The sequence below is a fragment of the Scyliorhinus torazame genome, chromosome X (assembly GCF_047496885.1).
Source record: "Scyliorhinus torazame isolate Kashiwa2021f chromosome X, sScyTor2.1, whole genome shotgun sequence".
NCBI lineage: Eukaryota > Metazoa > Chordata > Chondrichthyes > Carcharhiniformes > Scyliorhinidae > Scyliorhinus > Scyliorhinus torazame.
In genome coordinates, this window is record NC_092738.1 from 2,617,660 (window position 1) to 2,639,227 (window position 21,568).

General features: G+C 60.2%; 1 protein-coding gene across 1 annotated transcript in view; it reads right to left on the bottom strand.

Moving 5' to 3' along the window:
• LOC140405320 (low-density lipoprotein receptor-related protein 1-like) overlaps positions 1–20,269 on the bottom strand; it is a 69,240-nt gene extending 48,971 nt beyond the window's left edge. The window contains exons 1-4 of the mRNA XM_072493611.1: positions 20,143–20,269; positions 17,411–17,537; positions 13,778–13,929; positions 1,080–1,204 (exon numbers count right to left, since the gene is read on the bottom strand). Of these exons, the coding sequence (XP_072349712.1) occupies positions 1,080–1,204; positions 13,778–13,830 (178 nt within the window). The 5' untranslated portion in view covers positions 13,831–13,929; positions 17,411–17,537; positions 20,143–20,269. The remainder of the gene's footprint in view (positions 1–1,079; positions 1,205–13,777; positions 13,930–17,410; positions 17,538–20,142) is intronic.
• Between the last annotated feature and the right edge of the window lie 1,299 nt (positions 20,270–21,568).

A 21,568-nucleotide genomic window follows, 5' to 3' on the forward strand; every position in this document is an offset into this window, starting at 1 on the left:
CACTGTGGGAGGGTCAGTGCTGAGGGAGCGCCACACTGTGGGAGGGTCAGTGCTGAGAGAGCTCCGCACTGTGGGAGGGTCAGTGCTGAGGGAGCTCCGCACTGTGGGAGGGTCAGTGCTGAGGTAGTGCCGCACTGTGGGAGGGTCAGTGCTGAGGGAGCGCCACACTGTGGGAGGGTCAGTGCTGAGGGAGCGCCGCACTGTGGGAGGGTCAGTGCTGAGGGAGCTCCGCACTGTGGGAGGGTCAGTGCTGAGGGAGCTCCGCACTGTGGGAGGGTCAGTGCTGAGGGAGCTCCGCACTGTGGGAGGGTCAGTGCTGAGGGAGCTCCGCACTGTGGGAGGGTCAGTGCTGAGGGAGCCCCGCACTGTGGGAGGGTCGGTGCTGAGGGAGCTCCGCACTGTGGGAGGGTCGGTGTTGAGGGAGCTCCGCACTGTGGGAGGGTCGGTGCTGAGGGAGCGCCGCACTGTGGGAGGGTCAGTGCTGAGGGAGCGCCGCACTGTGGGAGGGTCAGTGCTGAGAGAGCTCCGCACTGTGGGAGGGTCAGTGCTGAGGGAGCGCCGCACTGTGGGAGGGTCAGTGCTGAGGGAGCTCCGCACTGTGGGAGGGTCAGTGCTGAGGGAGCACCGCACTGTAGGAGGGTCAGTGCTGAGAGAGCTCTGCACTGTGGGAGGGTCAGTGCAGAGGGAGCGCCGCACTGTGGGAGGGTCGGTGCTGAGGGAGCGCCGCACTGTGGGAGGGTCAGTGCTGAGGGAGCTCCGCACTGTGGGAGGGTCAGTGCTGAGGGAGCGCCGCACTGTGGGAGGGTCGGTGATGAGGGAGCGCCGCACTGTGGGAGGGTCGGTGCTGAGGGAGCTCCGCGCTGTGGGAGGGTCGGTGCTGAGGGAGCGCCGCACTGTGGGAGGGTCAGTGCTGAGGGAGCTCCGCACTGTGGGAGGGTCGGTGCTGAGGGAGCGCCGCACTGTGGGAGGGTCAGTGCTGAGGGAGCTCCGCACTGTGGGAGGGTCAGTGCTGAGGGAGCTCCGCACTGTGGAAGGGTCAGTGCCGAGGGAGCAGACAGCCAATAGGGATAGGATCTTACCCTTTTGACGTTCTCTGTTGAACACTTTAATATCTTTTAGCTGAACCCCGATTCCGGTCCGCAGAGCGATAGAGTCCGTGGCGTTGTCCTTCGAACCTCTCTTGATAGAGCCATTCGCATGGGTCCTATAGGCACAGGTTTCAGTTAGCTGGAGGAGGTTACAGAGATAGGGAGGGGTGTAGGGGCTGGAGGAGGTTACAGAGATAGGGAGGGGTGTAGGGACTGGAGGAGGTTACAGAGATAGGGAGGGGTGTAGGGGGCTGGAGGAGGTTACAGAGATAGGGAGGGTTGTAGGGGCCTGGAGGAGGTTACAGAGATAGGGAGGGTTGTAGGGGGCTGGAGGAGGTTACAGAGATAGGGAGGGTTGTAGGAGCTGGAGGAGGTTACAGAGATAGGGAGGGGTGTAGGGGCTGGAGGAGGTTACAGAGATAGGGAGGGGTATAGGGGCTGGAGGAGGTTACAGAGATAGGGAGGGTGTAGGGACTGGAGGAGGTTACAGAGATAGGGAGGGGTGTAGGGGGCTGGAGGAGGTTACAGAGATAGGGAGGGTTGTAGGGGGCTGGAGGAGGTTACAGAGATAGGGAGGGTGTAGGGACTGGAGGAGGTTACAGAGATAGGGAGGGGTGTAGGGGGCTGGAGGAGGTTACAGAGATAGGGAGGGTTGTAGGGGGCTGGAGGAGGTGACAGAGATAGGGAGGGTTGTAGGGGGTTGGAGGAGGTTACAGAGATAGGGAGGGGTGTAGGGGGCTGGAGGAGGTTAGAGATAGGGAGGGTTGTAGGGGGCTGGAGGAGGTTACAGAGATAGGGAGGGTTGTAGGGGGCTGGAGGAGGTTACAGAGATAGGGAGGGTTGTAGGGGCTGGAGGAGGTTACAGAGATAGGGAGGGGTGTAGGGGCTGGAGGAGGTTACACAGATAGGGAGGGGTGTAGGGGGCTGGAGGAGGTTACAGAGATAGGGAGGGGTGTAGGGGGATGGAGGAGGTTACAGAGATAGGGAGGGGTGTAGGGGCTGGAGGAGGTTACAGAGATAGGGAGGGGTGTAGGGGGCTGGAGGAGGTTACAGAGATAGGGAGGGGTGTAGGGGGCTGGAGGAGGTTACAGAGATGGGGAGGGGTGTAGGGACTGGAGGAGGTTACAGAGATAGGGAGGGGTGTAGGGGGCTGGAGGAGGTTACAGAGATAGGGAGGGGTGTAGGGGGCTGGAGGAGGTTACAGAGATAGGGAGGGGTGTAGGGGGCTGGAGGAGGTTACAGAGACACGGAGGGGTGTAAGGGGCTGGAGGAGGTTACAGAGATAGGGAGGGTGTAGGGACTGGAGGAGGTTACAGAGATAGGGAGGGGTGTAGGGGGCTGGAGGAGGTTACAGAGATAGGGAGGGTTGTAGGGGGCTGGAGGAGGTTACAGAGACACGGAGGGGTCTAGGGGGCTGGAGGAGGTTACAAAGATAGAGAGGGGTGGAGGGACTTGAGGAGGTTACAGAGATAGGGAGGGGTGTAGGGGGCTGGAGGAGGTTACGGAGATAGGGAGGGGTGTAGGGGCTGGAGGAGGTTACAGAGATAGGGAAGGGTGTAGGGGGCTGGAGGAGGTTACAGAGATATGGAGGGGTGTAGGGGGCTGGAGGAGGTTACAGAGATAGGGAGGGGTGTAGGGCCTGGAGGAGGTTACAGAGACACGGAGGGGTGTAGGGGGCTGGAGGAGGTTACAGAGATAGGGAGGGGTGTAGGGGGGCTGGAGGAGGTTACAAAGATAGGGAGGGGTGTAGGGGACTGGAGGAGGTTACAGGGATAGGGAGGATTGTAGGGGACTGGAGGAGGTTACAGAGATAGGGAGGGGTGTAGGGGGACTGGAGGAGGTTACAGAGATAGGGAGGGCTGTAGGGGACTGGACGAGGTTACAGAGATAGGGAGGGTGTAGGGGGGCTGCAGGAGGTTACAGAGATAGGGAGGGCTGTAGGGGACTGGACGTGGTTACAGAGATAGGGAGGGTTGTAGGGGCTGGAGGAGGTTACAGAGACAGGGAGGGGTGTAGGGGGCTGGAGGAGGTTACAGAGATAGGGAGGGGTGTAGGGGGCTGGAGGAGGTTACAGAGATAGGGAGGGTGTAGGGACTGGAGGAGGTTACAGAGATAGGGAGGGGTGTAGGGGGCTGGAGGAGGTTACAGAGATAGGGAGGGTTGTAGGGGCCTGGAGGAGGTTACAGAGATAGGGAGGGTTGTAGGGGGCTGGAGGAGGTTACAGAGATAGGGAGGGTTGTAGGAGCTGGAGGAGGTTACGGAGATAGGGAGGGGTGTAGGGGCTGGAGGAGGTTACAGAGATAGGGAGGGGTATAGGGGCTGGAGGAGGTTACAGAGATAGGGAGGGTGTAGGGACTGGAGGAGGTTACAGAGATAGGGAGGGGTGTAGGGGGCTGGAGGAGGTGACAGAGATAGGGAGGGTTGTAGGGGGTTGGAGGAGGTTACAGAGATAGGGAGGGGTGTAGGGGGCTGGAGGAGGTTAGATATAGGGAGGGTTGTAGGGGGCTGGAGGAGGATACAGAGATAGGGAGGGTTGTAGGGGCTGGAGGAGGTTACAGAGATAGGGAGGGGTGTAGGGGCTGGAGGAGGTTACACAGATAGGGAGGGGTGTAGGGGGCTGGAGGAGGTTACAGAGATAGGGAGGGTGTAGGGACTGGAGGAGGTTACAGAGATAGGGAGGGGTGTAGGGGGCTGGAGGAGGTTACAGAGATAGGGAGGGTTGTAGGGGGCTGGAGGAGGTTACATAGACACGGAGGGGTGTAGGGGGCTGGAGGAGGTTACAGAGACACGGAGTGGTGTAAGGGGCTGGAGGAGGTTACAGAGATAGGGAGGGTGTAGGGACTGGAGGAGGTTACAGAGATAGGGAGGGGTGTAGGGGGCTGGAGGAGGTTACAGAGATAGGGAGGGGTGTAGGGGGGCTGGAGGAGGTTACAGAGATAGGGAGGGGTGTAGGGGGACTGGAGGAGGTTACAGAGATAGGGAGGGCTGTAGGGGACTGGACGAGGTTACAGAGATAGGGAGGGGTGTAGGGGGACTGGAGGAGGTTACAGAGATAGGGAGGGCTGTAGGGGACTGGACGAGGTTACAGAGATAGGGAGGGGTGTAGGGGGCTGGAGGAGGTTACAGAGATAGGGAGGGGTGTAGGGGGGCTGGAGGAGGTTACAGAGACACGGAGGGGTGTAGGGGGCTGGAGGAGGTTACAAAGATAGGGAGGGGTGTAGGGGACTGGAGGAGGTTACAGGGATAGGGAGGGTTGTAGGGGACTGGAGGAGGTTACAGAGATAGGGAGGGGTGTAGGGGGACTGGAGGAGGTTACAGAGATAGGGAGGGCTGTAGGGGACTGGACGAGGTTACAGAGATAGGGAGGGTGTAGGGGGGCTGCAGGAGGTTACAGAGATAGGGAGGGCTGTAGGGGACTGGACGTGGTTACAGAGATAGGGAGGGTTGTAGGGGCTGGAGGAGCTTACAGAGATAGGGAGGGGTGTAGGGGGCTGGAGGAGGTTACAGAGATAGGGAGGGGTGTAGGGGGACTGGAGGAGGTTACAGAGATAGGGAGGGGTGTAGGGGGGCTGGAGGAGGTTACAAAGATCGGGAGGGGTGGAGGGACTGGAGGAGGTTACAGAGATAGGGAGGGGTGTAGGGGACTGGAGGAGGTTACAGCGATAGGGAGGGTTGTAGGGGTACGGGAGGTGGTTACAGAGATAGGGAGGGGTGTAGGGGGCTGGAGGAGGTTACAGAGATAGGGAGGGGTGTAGGGGACTGGAGGAGGTTACAGAGATGGGGAGGGTTGTAGGGGCTGGAGGAGGTTACAGAGATAGGGAGGGGCGTAGGGGGCTGGAGGAGGTTACAGAGATAGGGAGGGATGCAGGGGCTGGAGGAGGTTACAGATATAGGGAGGGGAGTAGGTGGCTGGAGGAGGTTACAGAGATAGGGAGGGGTGTAGGGGACTGGACGAGTTTACAGAGATAGGGAGGGTTGTAGGGGCTGGAGGAGGTTACAGAGATAGGGAGGGGTGTAGGGGGCTGGAGGAGGTTACAGAGATAGGGAGGGTTGTAGGGGGGCTGGAGGAGGTTACAGAGATAGGGAGGGGTGTAGGGGGGCTGGAGGAGGTTACAGAGATAGGGAGGGGTGTAGGGGGCTGGAGGAGGTTACAGAGATAGGGAGGGGTGTAGGGGGCTGGAGGTTACAGAGATAGGGAGGGGTGTAGGGGACTGGAGGAGGTTACAGAGATAGGGAGGGGTGTAGGGGGCTGGAGGAGGTTACAGAGATGGGGAGGGTTGTAGGCGGTTGGAGGAGGTTACAGAGATAGGGAGGGGTGTAGGGGGCTGGAGGAGGTTACAGAGATAGGGAGGGGTGTAGGGGTCTGGAGGAGGTTACAGAGACAGGGAGGGGTGTAGGGGGCTGGAGGAGGTTACAGAGATAGGGAGGGATGCAGGGGCTGGAGGAGGTTACAGATATAGGGAGGGGAGTAGGGGGCTGGAGGAGGTTACAGAGATAGGGAGGGGTGTAGGGGACTGGACGAGTTTACAGAGATAGGGAGGGTTGTAGGGGCTGGAGGAGGTTACAGAGATAGGGAGGGGTGTAGGGGGCTGGAGGAGGTTACAGAGATAGGGAGGGTTGTTGGGGGACTGGAGGAGGTTACAGAGATAGGGAGGGGTGTAGGGGGGCTTGAGGAGGTTACAGAGATAGGGAGGGGTGGAGGGACTGGAGGAGGTTACAGAGATAGGGAGGGGTGTAGGGGACTGGAGGAGGTTACAGCGATAGGGAGGGTTGTAGGGGGACGGGAGGTGGCTACAGAGATAGGGAGGGGTGTAGGGGGCTGGAGGAGGTTACAGAGATAGGGAGGGGTGTAGGGGACTGGAGGAGGTTACAGAGATGGGGAGGGTTGTAGGGTCTGGAGGAGGTTACAGAGATAGGGAGGGGTGTAGGGGGCTGGAGGAGGTTACAGAGATAGGGAGGGGTGTCTGGGCTGGAGGAGGTTACAGAGATTGGGAGGGGTGTAGGGACTGGAGGAGGTTACAGAGATAGGGAGGGGTGTAGGGGGCTGGAGGAGGTTACAGAGATAGGGAGGGGCGTAGGGGACTGGAGGAGGTTACAGAGATGGGGAGGGTTGTAGGGGCTGGAGGAGGTTACAGAGATAAGGAGGGGTGTAGGGGGGCTGGAGGAGGTTACAGAGATAGGGAGGAGTGTAGAGGACTGGAGGAGGTTACAGAGATAGGGAGGGGTGTCGGGGGCTGGAGGAGGTTACAGAGATAGGGAGGGCTGTAGGGGACTGGACGAGGTTACAGAGATAGGGAGGGTGTAGGGGGGCTGCAGGAGGTTACAGAGATAGGGAGGGCTGTAGGGGACTGGACGTGGTTACAGAAATAGGGAGGGTTGTAGGGGCTGGAGGAGGTTACAGAGACAGGGAGGGGTGTAGGGGGCTGGAGGAGGTTACAGAGATAGGGAGGGGTGTAGGGGGCTGGAGGAGGTTACAGAGATAGGGAGGGTGTAGGGACTGGAGGAGGTTACAGAGACAGGGAGGGGTGTAGGGGGCTGGAGGAGGTTACAGAGATAGGGAGGGTTGTAGGGGCCTGGAGGAGGTTACAGAGATAGGGAGGGTTGTAGGGGGCTGGAGGAGGTTACAGAGATAGGGAGGGTTGTAGGAGCTGGAGGAGGTTACGGAGATAGGGAGGGGTGTAGGGGCTGGAGGAGGTTACAGAGATAGGGAGGGGTATAGGGGCTGGAGGAGGTTACAGAGATAGGGAGGGTGTAGGGACTGGAGGAGGTTACAGAGATAGGGAGGGGTGTAGGGGGCTGGAGGAGGTTACAGAGATAGGGAGGGTTGTAGGGGGCTGGAGGAGGTTACAGAGATAGGGAGGGTGTAGGGACTGGAGGAGGTTACAGAGATAGGGAGGGGTGTAGGGGGCTGGAGGAGGTTACAGAGATAGGGAGGGTTGTAGGGGGCTGGAGGAGGTGACAGAGATAGGGAGGGTTGTAGGGGGTTGGAGGAGGTTACAGAGATAGGGAGGGGTGTAGGGGGCTGGAGGAGGTTAGATATAGGGAGGGTTGTAGGGGCTGGAGGAGGATACAGAGATAGGGAGGGGTGTAGGGGGCTGGAGGAGGTTACAGAGATAGGGAGGGGTGTAGTGGGGCTGGAGGAGGTTACAGAGATAGGGAGGGTTGTAGGGGCTGGAGGAGGTTACAGAGATAGGGAGGGGTGTAGGGGCTGGAGGAGGTTACACAGATAGGGAGGGGTGTAGGGGGCTGGAGGAGGTTACAGAGATAGGGAGGGTGTAGGGGCTGGAGGAGGTTACATAGACACGGAGGGGTGTAAGGGGCTGGAGGAGGTTACAGAGACACGGAGGGGTGTAAGGGGCTGGAGGAGGTTACAGAGATAGGGAGGGGTGTAGGGGGCTGGAGGAGGTTACAGAGATAGGGAGGGTTGTAGGGAGCTGGAGGAGGTTACAGAGATAGGGAGGGGTGTAGGGGACTGGAGGAGGTTACAGAGATAGGGAGGGTGTAGGGACTGGAGGAGGTTACAGAGATAGGGAGGGGTGTAGGGGGCTGGAGGAGGTTACAGAGATAGGGAGGGGTGTAGGGGGGCTGGAGGAGGTTACAGAGATAGGGAGGGGTGTAGGGCCTGGAGGAGGTTACAGAGACACGGAGGGGTGTAGGGGGCTGGAGGAGGTTACAGAGATAGGGAGGGGTGTAGGGGGGCTGGAGGAGGTTACAAAGATAGGGAGGGGTGTAGGGGACTGGAGGAGGTTACAGGGATAGGGAGGGTTGTAGGGGACTGGAGGAGGTTACAGGGATAGGGAGGGTTGTAGGGGACTGGAGGAGGTTACAGAGATAGGGAGGGGTGTAGGGGGACTGGAGGAGGTTACAGAGATAGGGAGGGCTGTAGGGGACTGGACGAGGTTACAGAGATGGGGAGGGTGTAGGGGGGCTGCAGGAGGTTACAGAGATAGGGAGGGCTGTAGGGGACTGGACGTGGTTACAGAGATAGGGAGGGTTGTAGGGGCTGGAGGAGCTTACAGAGATAGGGAGGGGTGTAGGGGGCTGGAGGAGGTTACAGAGATAGGGAGGGGTGTAGGGGGACTGGAGGAGGTTACAGAGATAGGGAGGGGTGTAGGGGGGCTGGAGGAGGTTACAAAGATAGGGAGGGGTGGAGGGACTGGAGGAGGTTACAGAGATAGGGAGGGGTGTAGGGGACTGGAGGAGGTTACAGCGATAGGGAGGGTTGTAGGGGTACGGGAGGTGGTTACAGAGATAGGGAGGGGTGTAGGGGGCTGGAGGAGGTTACAGAGATAGGGAGGGGTGTAGGGGACTGGAGGAGGTTACAGAGATGGGGAGGGTTGTAGGGGCTGGAGGAGGTTACAGAGATAGGGAGGGGCGTAGGGGGCTGGAGGAGGTTACAGAGATAGGGAGGGATGCAGGGGCTGGAGGAGGTTACAGATATAGGGAGGGGAGTAGGTGGCTGGAGGAGGTTACAGAGATAGGGAGGGGTGTAGGGGACTGGACGAGTTTACAGAGATAGGGAGGGTTGTAGGGGCTGGAGGAGGTTACAGAGATAGGGAGGGGTGTAGGGGGCTGGAGGAGGTTACAGAGATAGGGAGGGTTGTAGGGGGGCTGGAGGAGGTTACAGAGATAGGGAGGGGTGTAGGGGGGCTGGAGGAGGTTACAGAGATAGGGAGGGGTGTAGGGGGCTGGAGGAGGTTACAGAGATAGGGAGGGGTGTAGGGGGCTGGAGGTTACAGAGATAGGGAGGGGTGTAGGGGACTGGAGGAGGTTACAGATATAGGGAGGGGAGTAGGGGGCTGGAGGAGGTTACAGAGATAGGGAGGGGTGTAGGGGACTGGACGAGTTTACAGAGATAGGGAGGGTTGTAGGGGCTGGAGGAGGTTACAGAGATAGGGAGGGGTGTAGGGGGCTGGAGGAGGTTACAGAGATAGGGAGGGTTGTTGGGGGACTGGAGGAGGTTACAGAGATAGGGAGGGGTGTAGGGGGGCTGGAGGAGGTTACAGAGATAGGGAGGGGTGGAGGGACTGGAGGAGGTTACAGAGATAGGGAGGGGTGTAGGGGACTGGAGGAGGTTACAGCGATAGGGAGGGTTGTAGGGGGACGGGAGGTGGCTACAGAGATAGGGAGGGGTGTAGGGGGCTGGAGGAGGTTACAGAGATAGGGAGGGGTGTAGGGGACTGGAGGAGGTTACAGAGATGGGGAGGGTTGTAGGGTCTGGAGGAGGTTACAGAGATAGGGAGGGGTGTAGGGGGCTGGAGGAGGTTACAGAGATAGGGAGGGGTGTCTGGGCTGGAGGAGGTTACAGAGATTGGGAGGGGTGTAGGGACTGGAGGAGGTTACAGAGATAGGGAGGGGTGTAGGGGGCTGGAGGAGGTTACAGAGATAGGGAGGGGCGTAGGGGACTGGAGGAGGTTACAGAGATGGGGAGGGTTGTAGGGGCTGGAGGAGGTTACAGAGATAGGGAGGAGTGTAGAGGACTGGAGGAGGTTACAGAGATAGGGAGGGGTGTCGGGGGCTGGAGGAGGTTACAGAGATAGGGAGGGCTGTAGGGGACTGGACGAGGTTACAGAGATAGGGAGGGTGTAGGGGGGCTGCAGGAGGTTACAGAGATAGGGAGGGCTGTAGGGGACTGGACGAGGTTACAGAGATAGGGAGGGTGTAGGGGGGCTGCAGGAGGTTACAGAGATAGGGAGGGCTGTAGGGGACTGGACGTGGTTACAGAAATAGGGAGGGTTGTAGGGGCTGGAGGAGGTTACAGAGACAGGGAGGGGTGTAGGGGGCTGGAGGAGGTTACAGAGATAGGGAGGGGTGTAGGGGGCTGGAGGAGGTTACAGAGATAGGGAGGGTGTAGGGACTGGAGGAGGTTACAGAGATAGGGAGGGGTGTAGGGGGCTGGAGGAGGTTACAGAGATAGGGAGGGTTGTAGGGGCCTGGAGGAGGTTACAGAGATAGGGAGGGTTGTAGGGGGCTGGAGGAGGTTACAGAGATAGGGAGGGTTGTAGGAGCTGGAGGAGGTTACGGAGATAGGGAGGGGTGTAGGGGCTGGAGGAGGTTACAGAGATAGGGAGGGGTATAGGGGCTGGAGGAGGTTACAGAGATAGGGAGGGGTGTAGGGGGCTGGAGGAGGTTACAGAGATAGGGAGGGTTGTAGGGGGCTGGAGGAGGTGACAGAGATAGGGAGGGTTGTAGGGGGTTGGAGGAGGTTACAGAGATAGGGAGGGGTGTAGGGGGCTGGAGGAGGTTAGATATAGGGAGGGTTGTAGGGGCTGGAGGAGGATACAGAGATAGGGAGGGGTGTAGGGGGCTGGAGGAGGTTACAGAGATAGGGAGGGGTGTAGTGGGGCTGGAGGAGGTTACAGAGATAGGGAGGGTTGTAGGGGCTGGAGGAGGTTACAGAGATAGGGAGGGGTGTAGGGGCTGGAGGAGGTTACACAGATAGGGAGGGGTGTAGGGGGCTGGAGGAGGTTACAGAGATAGGGAGGGTGTAGGGGCTGGAGGAGGTTACATAGACACGGAGGGGTGTAAGGGGCTGGAGGAGGTTACAGAGACACGGAGGGGTGTAAGGGGCTGGAGGAGGTTACAGAGATAGGGAGGGGTGTAGGGGGCTGGAGGAGGTTACAGAGATAGGGAGGGTTGTAGGGAGCTGGAGGAGGTTACAGAGATAGGGAGGGGTGTAGGGGACTGGAGGAGGTTACAGAGATAGGGAGGGTGTAGGGACTGGAGGAGGTTACAGAGATAGGGAGGGGTGTAGGGGGCTGGAGGAGGTTACAGAGATAGGGAGGGGTGTAGGGGGGCTGGAGGAGGTTACAGAGATAGGGAGGGGTGTAGGGCCTGGAGGAGGTTACAGAGACACGGAGGGGTGTAGGGGGCTGGAGGAGGTTACAGAGATAGGGAGGGGTGTAGGGGGGCTGGAGGAGGTTACAAAGATAGGGAGGGGTGTAGGGGACTGGAGGAGGTTACAGGGATAGGGAGGGTTGTAGGGGACTGGAGGAGGTTACAGGGATAGGGAGGGTTGTAGGGGACTGGAGGAGGTTACAGAGATAGGGAGGGGTGTAGGGGGACTGGAGGAGGTTACAGAGATAGGGAGGGCTGTAGGGGACTGGACGAGGTTACAGAGATGGGGAGGGTGTAGGGGGGCTGCAGGAGGTTACAGAGATAGGGAGGGCTGTAGGGGACTGGACGTGGTTACAGAGATAGGGAGGGTTGTAGGGGCTGGAGGAGCTTACAGAGATAGGGAGGGGTGTAGGGGGCTGGAGGAGGTTACAGAGATAGGGAGGGGTGTAGGGGGACTGGAGGAGGTTACAGAGATAGGGAGGGGTGTAGGGGGGCTGGAGGAGGTTACAAAGATAGGGAGGGGTGGAGGGACTGGAGGAGGTTACAGAGATAGGGAGGGGTGTAGGGGACTGGAGGAGGTTACAGCGATAGGGAGGGTTGTAGGGGTACGGGAGGTGGTTACAGAGATAGGGAGGGGTGTAGGGGGCTGGAGGAGGTTACAGAGATAGGGAGGGGTGTAGGGGACTGGAGGAGGTTACAGAGATGGGGAGGGTTGTAGGGGCTGGAGGAGGTTACAGAGATAGGGAGGGGCGTAGGGGGCTGGAGGAGGTTACAGAGATAGGGAGGGATGCAGGGGCTGGAGGAGGTTACAGATATAGGGAGGGGAGTAGGTGGCTGGAGGAGGTTACAGAGATAGGGAGGGGTGTAGGGGACTGGACGAGTTTACAGAGATAGGGAGGGTTGTAGGGGCTGGAGGAGGTTACAGAGATAGGGAGGGGTGTAGGGGGCTGGAGGAGGTTACAGAGATAGGGAGGGTTGTAGGGGGGCTGGAGGAGGTTACAGAGATAGGGAGGGGTGTAGGGGGGCTGGAGGAGGTTACAGAGATAGGGAGGGGTGTAGGGGGCTGGAGGAGGTTACAGAGATAGGGAGGGGTGTAGGGGGCTGGAGGTTACAGAGATAGGGAGGGGTGTAGGGGACTGGAGGAGGTTACAGAGATAGGGAGGGGTGTAGGGGGCTGGAGGAGGTTACAGAGATGGGGAGGGTTGTAGGCGGTTGGAGGAGGTTACAGAGATAGGGAGGGGTGTAGGGGGCTGGAGGAGGTTACAGAGATAGGGAGGGGTGTAGGGGTCTGGAGGAGGTTACAGAGACAGGGAGGGGTGTAGGGGGCTGGAGGAGGTTACAGAGATAGGGAGGGATGCAGGGGCTGGAGGAGGTTACAGATATAGGGAGGGGAGTAGGGGGCTGGAGGAGGTTACAGAGATAGGGAGGGGTGTAGGGGACTGGACGAGTTTACAGAGATAGGGAGGGTAGTAGGGGCTGGAGGAGGTTACAGAGATAGGGAGGGGTGTAGGGGGCTGGAGGAGGTTACAGAGATAGGGAGGGTTGTTGGGGGACTGGAGGAGGTTACAGAGATAGGGAGGGGTGTAGGGGGGCTGGAGGAGGTTACAGAGATAGGGAGGGGTGGAGGGACTGGAGGAGGTTACAGAGATAGGGAGGGGTGTAGGGGACTGGAGGAGGTTACAGCGATAGGGAGGGTTGTAGGGGGACGGGAGGTGGCTACAGAGATAGGGAGGGGTGTAGGGGGCTGGAGGAGGTTACAGAGATAGGGAGGGGTGTAGGGGACTGGAGGAGGTTACAGAGATGGGGAGGGTTCTAGGGTCTGGAGGAGGTTACAGAGATAGGGAGGGGTGTAGGGGGCTGGAGGAGGTTACAGAGATAGGGAGGGGTGTCTGGGCTGGAGGAGGTTACAGAGATTGGGAGGGGTGTAGGGACTGGAGGAGGTTACAGAGATAGGGAGGGGTGTAGGGGGCTGGAGGAGGTTACAGAGATAGGGAGGGGCGTAGGGGACTGGAGGAGGTTACAGAGATGGGGAGGGTTGTAGGGGCTGGAGGAGGTTACAGAGATAAGGAGGGGTGTAGGGGGGCTGGAGGAGGTTACAGAGATAGGGAGGAGTGTAGAGGACTGGAGGAGGTTACAGAGGTAGGGAGGGGTGTCGGGGGCTGGAGGAGGTTACAGAGATGGGGAGGGTTGTAGGGGGTTGGAGGAGGTTACAGAGATAGGGAGGGGTGTAGGGGGCTGGAGGTTACAGAGATAGGGAGGGGTGTAGGGGGGCTGGAGGAGATTACAGAGATAGGGAGAGGTGTAGGGGCTGGAGGAGATTACAGAGATAGGGAGGGGTGTAGGGGCTGGAGGAGGTTATAGAGATAGGGAGGGGTGTAGGGGGCTGGAGGAGGTTACAGAGATCGGGAGGGTTGTAGGGGCTGGAGGAGGTTACAGAGATAGGGAGGGGTGTAGGGGGCTGGAGGAGGTTACAGAGATAGGGAGGGTGTAGGGGGCTGGAGGAGGTTACAGAGATGGGGAGGGGTGTAGGGGGCTGGAGGAGGTTACAGAGATAGGGAGGGTGTAGGGGGCTGGAGGAGGTTACAGAGATAGGGAGGGTGTAGGGGGCTGGAGGAGGTTACAGAGATAGGGAGGGTGTAGGGGGCTGGAGGAGGTTACAGAGATGGGGAGGGGTGTAGGGGGCTGGAGGAGGTTACAGAGATAGGGAGGGTGTAGGGGGCTGGAGGAGGTTACAGAGATGGGGAGATGTGTAGGGGGCTGGAGGAGGTTACAGAGATAGAGAGGCTGTAGGGGCTGGAGGAGGTTACAGAGATAGGGAGGGTGTAGGGGAGGACAGAAACACTCGATCCTACCTGTCACTCCAGTATATATAACCCTCGAAGACAGAGACAGAGAACATGTCCATGTTGTTACTGGCCAAAACCAGCTCCCTGTTCTCTCCAGTCTCCAGGTCGATGCGTTCGATTTTATCAGTCCTCGCGTCACACCAATATAGCTTCCCTTCCTGTGATCGTGGAGCAGTAAAGTGACAACCCCTGGTCAGTCAGTCTCTCCTCCACACACCCCTCCCCATCGCCGAAACCAGATTCCCGGTCCCCACAGAAACACTGGGAGCCCATTCAGCCTCCTCCTCGAGCCTGTTACACAGGAACAGGAGGGTCCCATTCAGCCCCCTCCTCCTCCTCGAGCCTGTTACACAGGAACAGGAGGATCCCATTCAGCCCCCTCCTCGATCTGTTACACAGGAACAGGAGGATCCCATTCAGCCCCCTCCTCCTCCTCGAGCCTGTTACACAGGAACAGGAGTATCCCATTCAGCTCCCTCCTCGAGCCTGTTACACAGGAACAGGAGGATCCCATTCAGCCTCCTCCTCGAGCCTGTTACACAGGAACAGGAGGATCCCATTCAGCCTCCTCCTCAAGCCTGTTACACAGGAACAGGAGGATCCCATTCAGCCCCCTCCTCCTCGAGCATGTTACACAGGAACAGGAGGATCCCATTCAGCCCCTCCTCCTCCTCCTCCTCGAGCCTGTTACATAGGAACAGGAGGATCCCATTCAGCCCCCTCCTCGAGCCAGTTACACAGAAACAAGAGGATCCCATTCAGCCCCCTCCATGAGCCTGTTACACAGGAACAGGAGGATCCCATTCAGCCCCCTCCTCGAGCCTGTTACACAGGAACAGGAGGATCCCATTCAGCCCCCTCCTCGAGCCTGTTACACAGGAACAGGAGGATCCCATTCAGCCTCCTCCTCCTCCTCGAGCCTGTTACACAGGAACAGGAGGATCTCATTAAGCCTCCTCCTCGAGCCTGTTACACAGGAACAGGAGGATCCCATTCAGCCCCCTCCTCCTCCTCGAGCCTGTGACACAGGAACAGGAGGATCCCATTCAGCCCCCTCCTCGAGCCTGTTACACAGGAACAGGAGGATCCCATTCAGCCCCCTCCTCCTCCTCGAGCCTGTTACACAGGAACAGGAGGATCTCATTAAGCCTCCTCCTCGAGCCTGTTACACAGGAACAGGAGGATCCCATTCAGCCCCCTCCTCGAGCCTGTTACACAGGAACAGGAGGATCCCATTCGGCCCCGTCCTCGAGCCTGTTACACAGGAACAGGAGTATCCCATTCAGCCCCCTCCTCCTCCTCGAGCCTGTTACACAGGAACAGGAGGATCCCACTCAGCCCCCTCCTCCTCCTCGAGCCTGTTACACAGGAACAGTAGGATCCCATTCAGCCCCCTCCTCGAGCCTGTTACACAGGAACAGGAGGATCCCATTCAGCCCCCTCCTCCTCGAGCCTGTTACACAGGAACTGGAGGATCCCATTCAGCCCCCTCCTCCTCGAGCCTGTTACACAGGAACAGGAGGATCCCATTCAGCCCCCTCCTCCTCCTCGAGCCTGTTACACAGGAACAGGAGGATCCCATTCAGCCCCCTCCTCGAGCCTGTTACACAGGAACAGGAGGATCCCATTCAGCCTCCTCCTCGAGCCTGTTACACAGGAAAAGGAGGATCCCATTCATCCTCCACCTCCTCCTCGAGTCTGTTACACAGGAACAGGAGGATCCCATTCATCCTCCTCCTCCTCCTCGAGCCTGTTACACAGGAACAGGAGGATCCCATTCATCCCCCTCCTCGATCTGTTACACAGGAACAGGAGGATCCAATTCAGCCCCCTCCCCCTCCTTGAGCCTGTTACACAGGAATAGGAGGATTCCATTCAGCCTCCTCCTCGAGTCTGTTACACAGGAACAGGAGGATCCCATTCAGCCCCCTCCCCCTCCTCGAGCCTGTTACACAGGAACAGGAGGATCCCATTCAGCCCCCTCCTCGAGCCTGTTACACAGGAACAGGAGGATCCCATTCAGCCCCCTCCTCCTCCTCGAGCCTGTTACATAGGAACAGGAGGATCCCATTCAGCCCCCTCCTCGAGCCTGTTACACAGGAACAGGAGGATCCCATTCAGCCCCCTCCTCCTCCTCGAGACTGTTACACAGGAACAGGAGGATCCCATTCAGCCCCCTCCTCCTCGAGCCTGTTACATAGGAACAGGAGGATCCCATTCAGCCCCCTCCTCGAGCCTGTTACACAGGAACAGGAGTATCCCATTCAGCCTCCTCCTCGAGCCTGTTACACAGGAACAGGAGGATCCCATTCAGCCCCCTCCTCGAGCCTGTTACACAGGAACAGGAGTATCCCATTCAGCCTCCTCCTCGAGCCTGTTACATAGGAACAGGAGGATCCCATTCAGCCCCCTCCTCGAGCCTGTTACACAGGAACAGGAGTATCCCATTCAGCCTCCTCCTCGAGCCTGTTACACAGGAACAGGAGGATCCCATTCAGCCCCCTCCTCGAGCCTGTTACACAGGAACAGGAGGATCCCATTCAGCCTCCTCCTCGAGCCTGTTACACAGGAACAGGAGGATCCCATTCAGCCCCCTTCTCGAGCCTGTTACACAGGAACAGGAGGATCCCATTCAGCCCCCTCCTCGAGCCTGTTACACAGGAACAGGAGGATCCCATTCAGCCTCCTCCTCGAGCCTGTTACACAGGAACAGGAGGATCCCATTCAGCCCCCTCCACGAGCCTGTTACACAGGAACAGGAGGATCCCATTCAGCCCCCTCCTCGAGCCTGTTACACAGGAACAGGAGGATCCCATTCAGCCTCCTCCTCGAGACTGTTACACAGGAACAGGAGGATCCCATTCAGCCCCCCTCCTCCTCGAGCGTGTTACACAGGAACAGGAGGATCCCATTCAGCCCCTCCTCCTCCTCCTCGAGCCTGTTACATAGGAACAGGAGGATCCCTTTCAGCCCCCTCCTCGAGCCTGTTACACAGGAACAGGAGGATCCCATTCAGCCCCCTCCTCCTCGAGCATGTTACACAGGAACAGGAGGATCCCATTCAGCCCCTCCTCCTCCTCCTCGAGCCTGTTACATAGGAACAGGAGGATCCCATTCAGCCCCCTCCTCGAGCCAGTTACACAAGAACAAGAGGATCCCATTCAGCCCCCTCCACGAGCCTGTTACACAGGAACAGGAGGATCCCATTCAGCCCCCTCCTCCTCCTCGAGCCTGTTACACAGGAACAGGAGGATCTCATTAAGCCTCCTCCTCGAGCCTGTTACACAGGAACAGGAGGATCCCATTCAGCCCCCTCCTCCTCCTCGAGCCTGTGACACAGGAACAGGAGGATCCCATTCAGCCCCCTCCTCGAGCCTGTTACACAGGAACAGGAGGATCCCATTCAGCCCCCTCCTCCTCCTCGAGCCTGTTACACAGGAACAGGAGGATCTCATTAAGCCTCCTCCTCGAGCCTGTTACACAGGAACAGGAGGATCCCATTCAGCCCCCTCCTCGAGCCTGTTACACAGGAACAGGAGGATCCCATTCAGCCCCCTCCTCGAGTCTGTTACACAGGAACAGGAGGATCCCACAAAGCCCGCTCTCAAGTGGTTAAGGAAACGAGTAGGAAACACTGACCGGGTAGTCGATGGTGATCCCGTTGGGCCAGCTGATGCTGGAGTTGACCAGCACTGATCTCTCCGTCCCGTCGAGGAAGGACCGCTCGATCCGCGGATACTGACCCCATTCAGTCCAGAAGAGATATCTGGGCACAACACAAAGAGGGAACCGTCAGTCAGCGAGCGGAGCTGTGTGTCCGGGCACGTATTCGGAGGCGGAGGGGGAGGGAGAGGCAGAGGGGGAGGCGGAGGGGGAGGGAGAGGCGGAGGGAGAGGCGGAGGGGGAGGGAGAGGCGGAGGGGGAGGGGGAGGGGGGGAGGGGGAGGGAGAGGCGGAGGGGGAGGGAGAGGCGGAGGGGGAGGCAGAGAGAGACGCAGAGAGAGACAGACGCAGGGAAAAAGCGCATGTGAGAGAGCGCGTCAGAGAGAGCGAGAGAGAGCACGTGCAAGAGAGCTAGAGAGAGCGCGTGCTAGAGAGCGAGGGACAGCACGTGCAAGAGAGCTTGAGAGAGCGCGTGCAAGAGAGGAGAGCGCGCGTGTGGAAGACCACGCGCGTGCGAGAGAGCGCATGCAAGAGAGTGAGAGAGACCGCGCGCGTGCGAGAGAGAGAACGCGTGTGAGAGAGGGAGATCGCGTGCGAGAGAGGGAGAGCGCGTGCGAGAGAGGGAGAGCGCGTGCGAGAGAGGGAGAGCGCGTGCGAGAGAGGGAGAGCGCGTGCGAGAGAGGGAGAGCGCGTGCGAGAGAGGGAGAGCGCGTGCGAGAGAGGGAGAGCGCGTGCGAGAGAGGGAGAGCGCGTGCGAGAGAGGGAGAGCGCGTGCGAGAGAGGGAGAGCGCGTGCGAGAGAGGGAGAGCGCGTGCGAGAGAGGGAGAGCGCGTGCGAGAGAGGGAGAGCGCGTGCGAGAGAGGAGGGCGCGTGCGAGAGAGGGAGAGCGCGTGCGAGAGAGGGAGAGCGCGTGCGAGAGAGGGAGAGCGCGTGCGAGAGAGGGAGAGCGCGTGCGAGAGAGGGAGAGCGCGTGCGAGAGAGGGAGAGCGCGTGCGAGAGGGAGAGCGCGTGCGAGAGAGGGAGAGCGCGTGCGAGAGGGAGAGCGCGTGCGAGAGAGGGAGAGCGCGTGCGAGAGATGGAGAGCGCGAGTGCGAGAGAGGGAGAGCGCGTGCGAGAGAGGGAGAGCGCGTGCGAGAGAGGGAGAGCGCGTGCGAGAGAGGGAGAGCGCGTGCGAGAGAGGGAGAGCGCGTGCGAGAGAGGGAGAGCGCGGAGGCGGTGCGAGAGAGGGAGAGCGCGTGCGAGAGAGGGAGAGCGCGTGCGAGAGAGGGAGAGCGCGTGCGAGAGAGGGAGAGCGCGTGCGAGAGAGGGAGAGCGCGTGCGAGAGAGGGAGAGCGCGTGCGAGAGAGGGAGAGCGCGTGCGAGAGAGGGAGAGCGCGTGCGAGAGAGGGAGAGCGCGTGCGAGAGAGGGAGAGCGCGTGCAAGAGAGGGAGCGCTGTGCGCGAGAGAGAGCGCGTGCGAGAGAGGGAGCGCGTGCGAGAGAGGGAGAGCGCGTGCGAGAGAGGGAGCGCGTGCGAGAGAGAGAGCACGTGTGAGAGGGAGAGAGAGCACGTGCGAGAGGGAGAGAGAGCACGTGCGAGAGGGAGAGAGAGCACGTGCGAGAGGGAGAGAGAGCACGTGCGAGAGGGAGAGCACATGCGAGAGAGAGAGAGAGAGAGAGCGCGTGCAAGAGAGAGAGAGAGAGAGCACGTGCGAGAGAGAGAGAGAGCACGTGCGAGAGAGAGAGAGAGAGCACGTGCGAGAGAGAGAGAGAGCACGTGCGAGAGAGAGAGAGAGCACGTGCGAGAGAGAGAGAGAGCACGTGCGAGAGAGAGAGAGAGCACGTGCGAGAGAGAGAGAGAGCACGTGCGAGAGAGAGCGCGTGCGAGAGAGAGAGCGCGTGCGAGAGAGAGCGCGTGCGAGAGAGAGCGCGTGCGAGAGAGAGCGCGTGCGAGAGAGAGCGCGTGCGAGAGAGAGCGCGTGCGAGAGAGAGCGCGTGCGAGAGAGAGCGCGTGCGAGAGAGAGCGCGTGCGAGAGAGAGCGCGTGCGAGAGAGAGCGCGTGCGAGAGAGAGCGCGTGCGAGAGAGAGCGCGTGCGAGAGAGAGCGCGTGCGAGAGAGAGCGCGTGCGAGAGAGAGCGCGTGCGAGAGAGAGCGCGTGCGAGAGAGAGCGCGTGCGAGAGAGAGCGCGTGCGAGAGAGAGCGCGTGCGAGAGAGAGCGCGTGCGAGAGAGAGCGCGTGCGAGAGAGCGCGCGTGCGAGAGAGCGCGCGTGCGAGAGAGCGCGCGTGCGAGAGAGCGCGCGTGCGAGAGCGCGCGCGTGCGAGAGCGCGCGCGTGCGAGAGCGCGCGCGTGCGAGAGCGCGCGTGCGAGAGCGCGCGTGCGAGAGCGCGCGTGCGAGAGCGCGCGTGCGAGAGAGAGCGCGTGCGAGAGAGAGCGCGTGCGAGAGAGCGCGCGTGCGAGAGAGAGAGCGCGTGCGAGAGAGAGAGCGCGTGCGAGAGAGAGAGCGCGTGCGAGAGAGAGAGCGCGTGCGAGAGAGAGCGCGCGTGCGAGAGAGAGCGCGCGTGCGAGAGAGAGCGCGCGTGCGAGAGAGAGCGCGCGTGCGAGAGAGAGCGCGCGTGCGAGAGAGAGAACGTGCGAGAGCGCGTGCGATAGAGCGCGTGCGAGAGAGCGTTCGCGCGTGTGCGCGAGAGCGCGCGTGCGAGAGGGAGATACAGAAAGATTCTCGGGACCTTACCCTTTCTTGGGATGCACAGTGATCGCTCGAGGCTTATCCAGACCCTGAGAAATGACGACGTATCGGAACGACCCATTCAGCCTCGCCACTTCGATGACGTCGAAGCCTTGGTCCGTCCAGTAAATGTTACCTGGGGGGGGGGGGGGGGGGGGGGGGGGGGGGGGGGGGGGGGGAGAGAAATGCATCGTTCAGTCGAGCAAAATCCCCCAGCCCTCGAACCTCCCACCGTCGGTCAAACCCAGACGCACGCCCGCCCCAACGGTCAAGCCATTGCTGAAGGTCCGGAGCCTCTTGGCAAGGCCCTGGGCAGACAGAGACACCCTGATCCCATTCTCCAGCGCTCGCTCCGTCGTCGTGTCGGCCGCGGGCTCATCCAAACACTTCTTAATTGTTGTTGGAGTTCTCGCCTCTCCCGCCGCCCTCAGGGATCTGGGAACGCGCACCCCCAGGACCCTCTGGTCCCTCTGTACTTCCTCACGTCCGACCGTTCATTGTGCATTCCCTCGCCTCGTTAGGCCTCCAAAATACATCGCCTCCCGCTTATCCATTTGCCTCTGGCCTGACCCACGTGACCAGCCTGCCTCTATCGCCCTGTAATCTAAGGCTATCCTCCTCGCGATTTACCACACCGCCGATTTCCGTGCCCCCTGCGAACTCACTGATCATACCCTCCCACATTCACGTCCAGATCATTAGCCTCCACTACACACAGCAGGGGACCCAGCACTGCGGAACACCACCGGTCACAGGCGTCCAGTCGCAAGAACAACCTCCCACCCACACACTCGGCCTCCGGCCACTGAGCCGGTTTTGGGTCCAATTTGACCTGGAGCTTCTCGATCAGCCTCCCGTGTGGAACCTCAGCAGAAGCCTCGCTGAAGTCCTCGTAGGCTACCTCAACCGCACTACCCTCCTCTACCCACTGAATCGTCATCTCGATAAACGCTCGAGGCATCTCGCACTCCCCCAGGTCGGAGAAAAAGCCAGGAATTGTTCTCCATCCCGAATTGCCCCCTCGAGGAGGTGGTGGGCGAGCCGTTCTGCGAACCCGCTGCGACCCCCCCCCCGTGTGGGGTAGGTACACCCAGGGCGCTGTTAGGGAGGGAGTTCTGCGATTTAGACGCCAAACGGCCGTTGTATTTCCGAGTCGGACGGTGTGTGTATGTGTGTGTGGGGGGGGGCTCGGAGGGAGGGGGGGACTTGCAGGCGGTGGGCGATCCCCCTGGGTCTGCTCGCTCCCCCGTGTCCTTCTAGGGGGTAGAGGCCCCGGGTTTGGGAGACGCTATCCGAGGAGATTGGCGAGTCGCTGCGCGCTTCTCGTGGACGGTGCGCGCGGCTGTCCCTGTGCGTCGGTGGGGGAGGGAGCGGTTGTCGGAGGTGGGGGTCGACGTGTCGATAGAGCGAGAGTGGGCTCGTCCTAGATAGT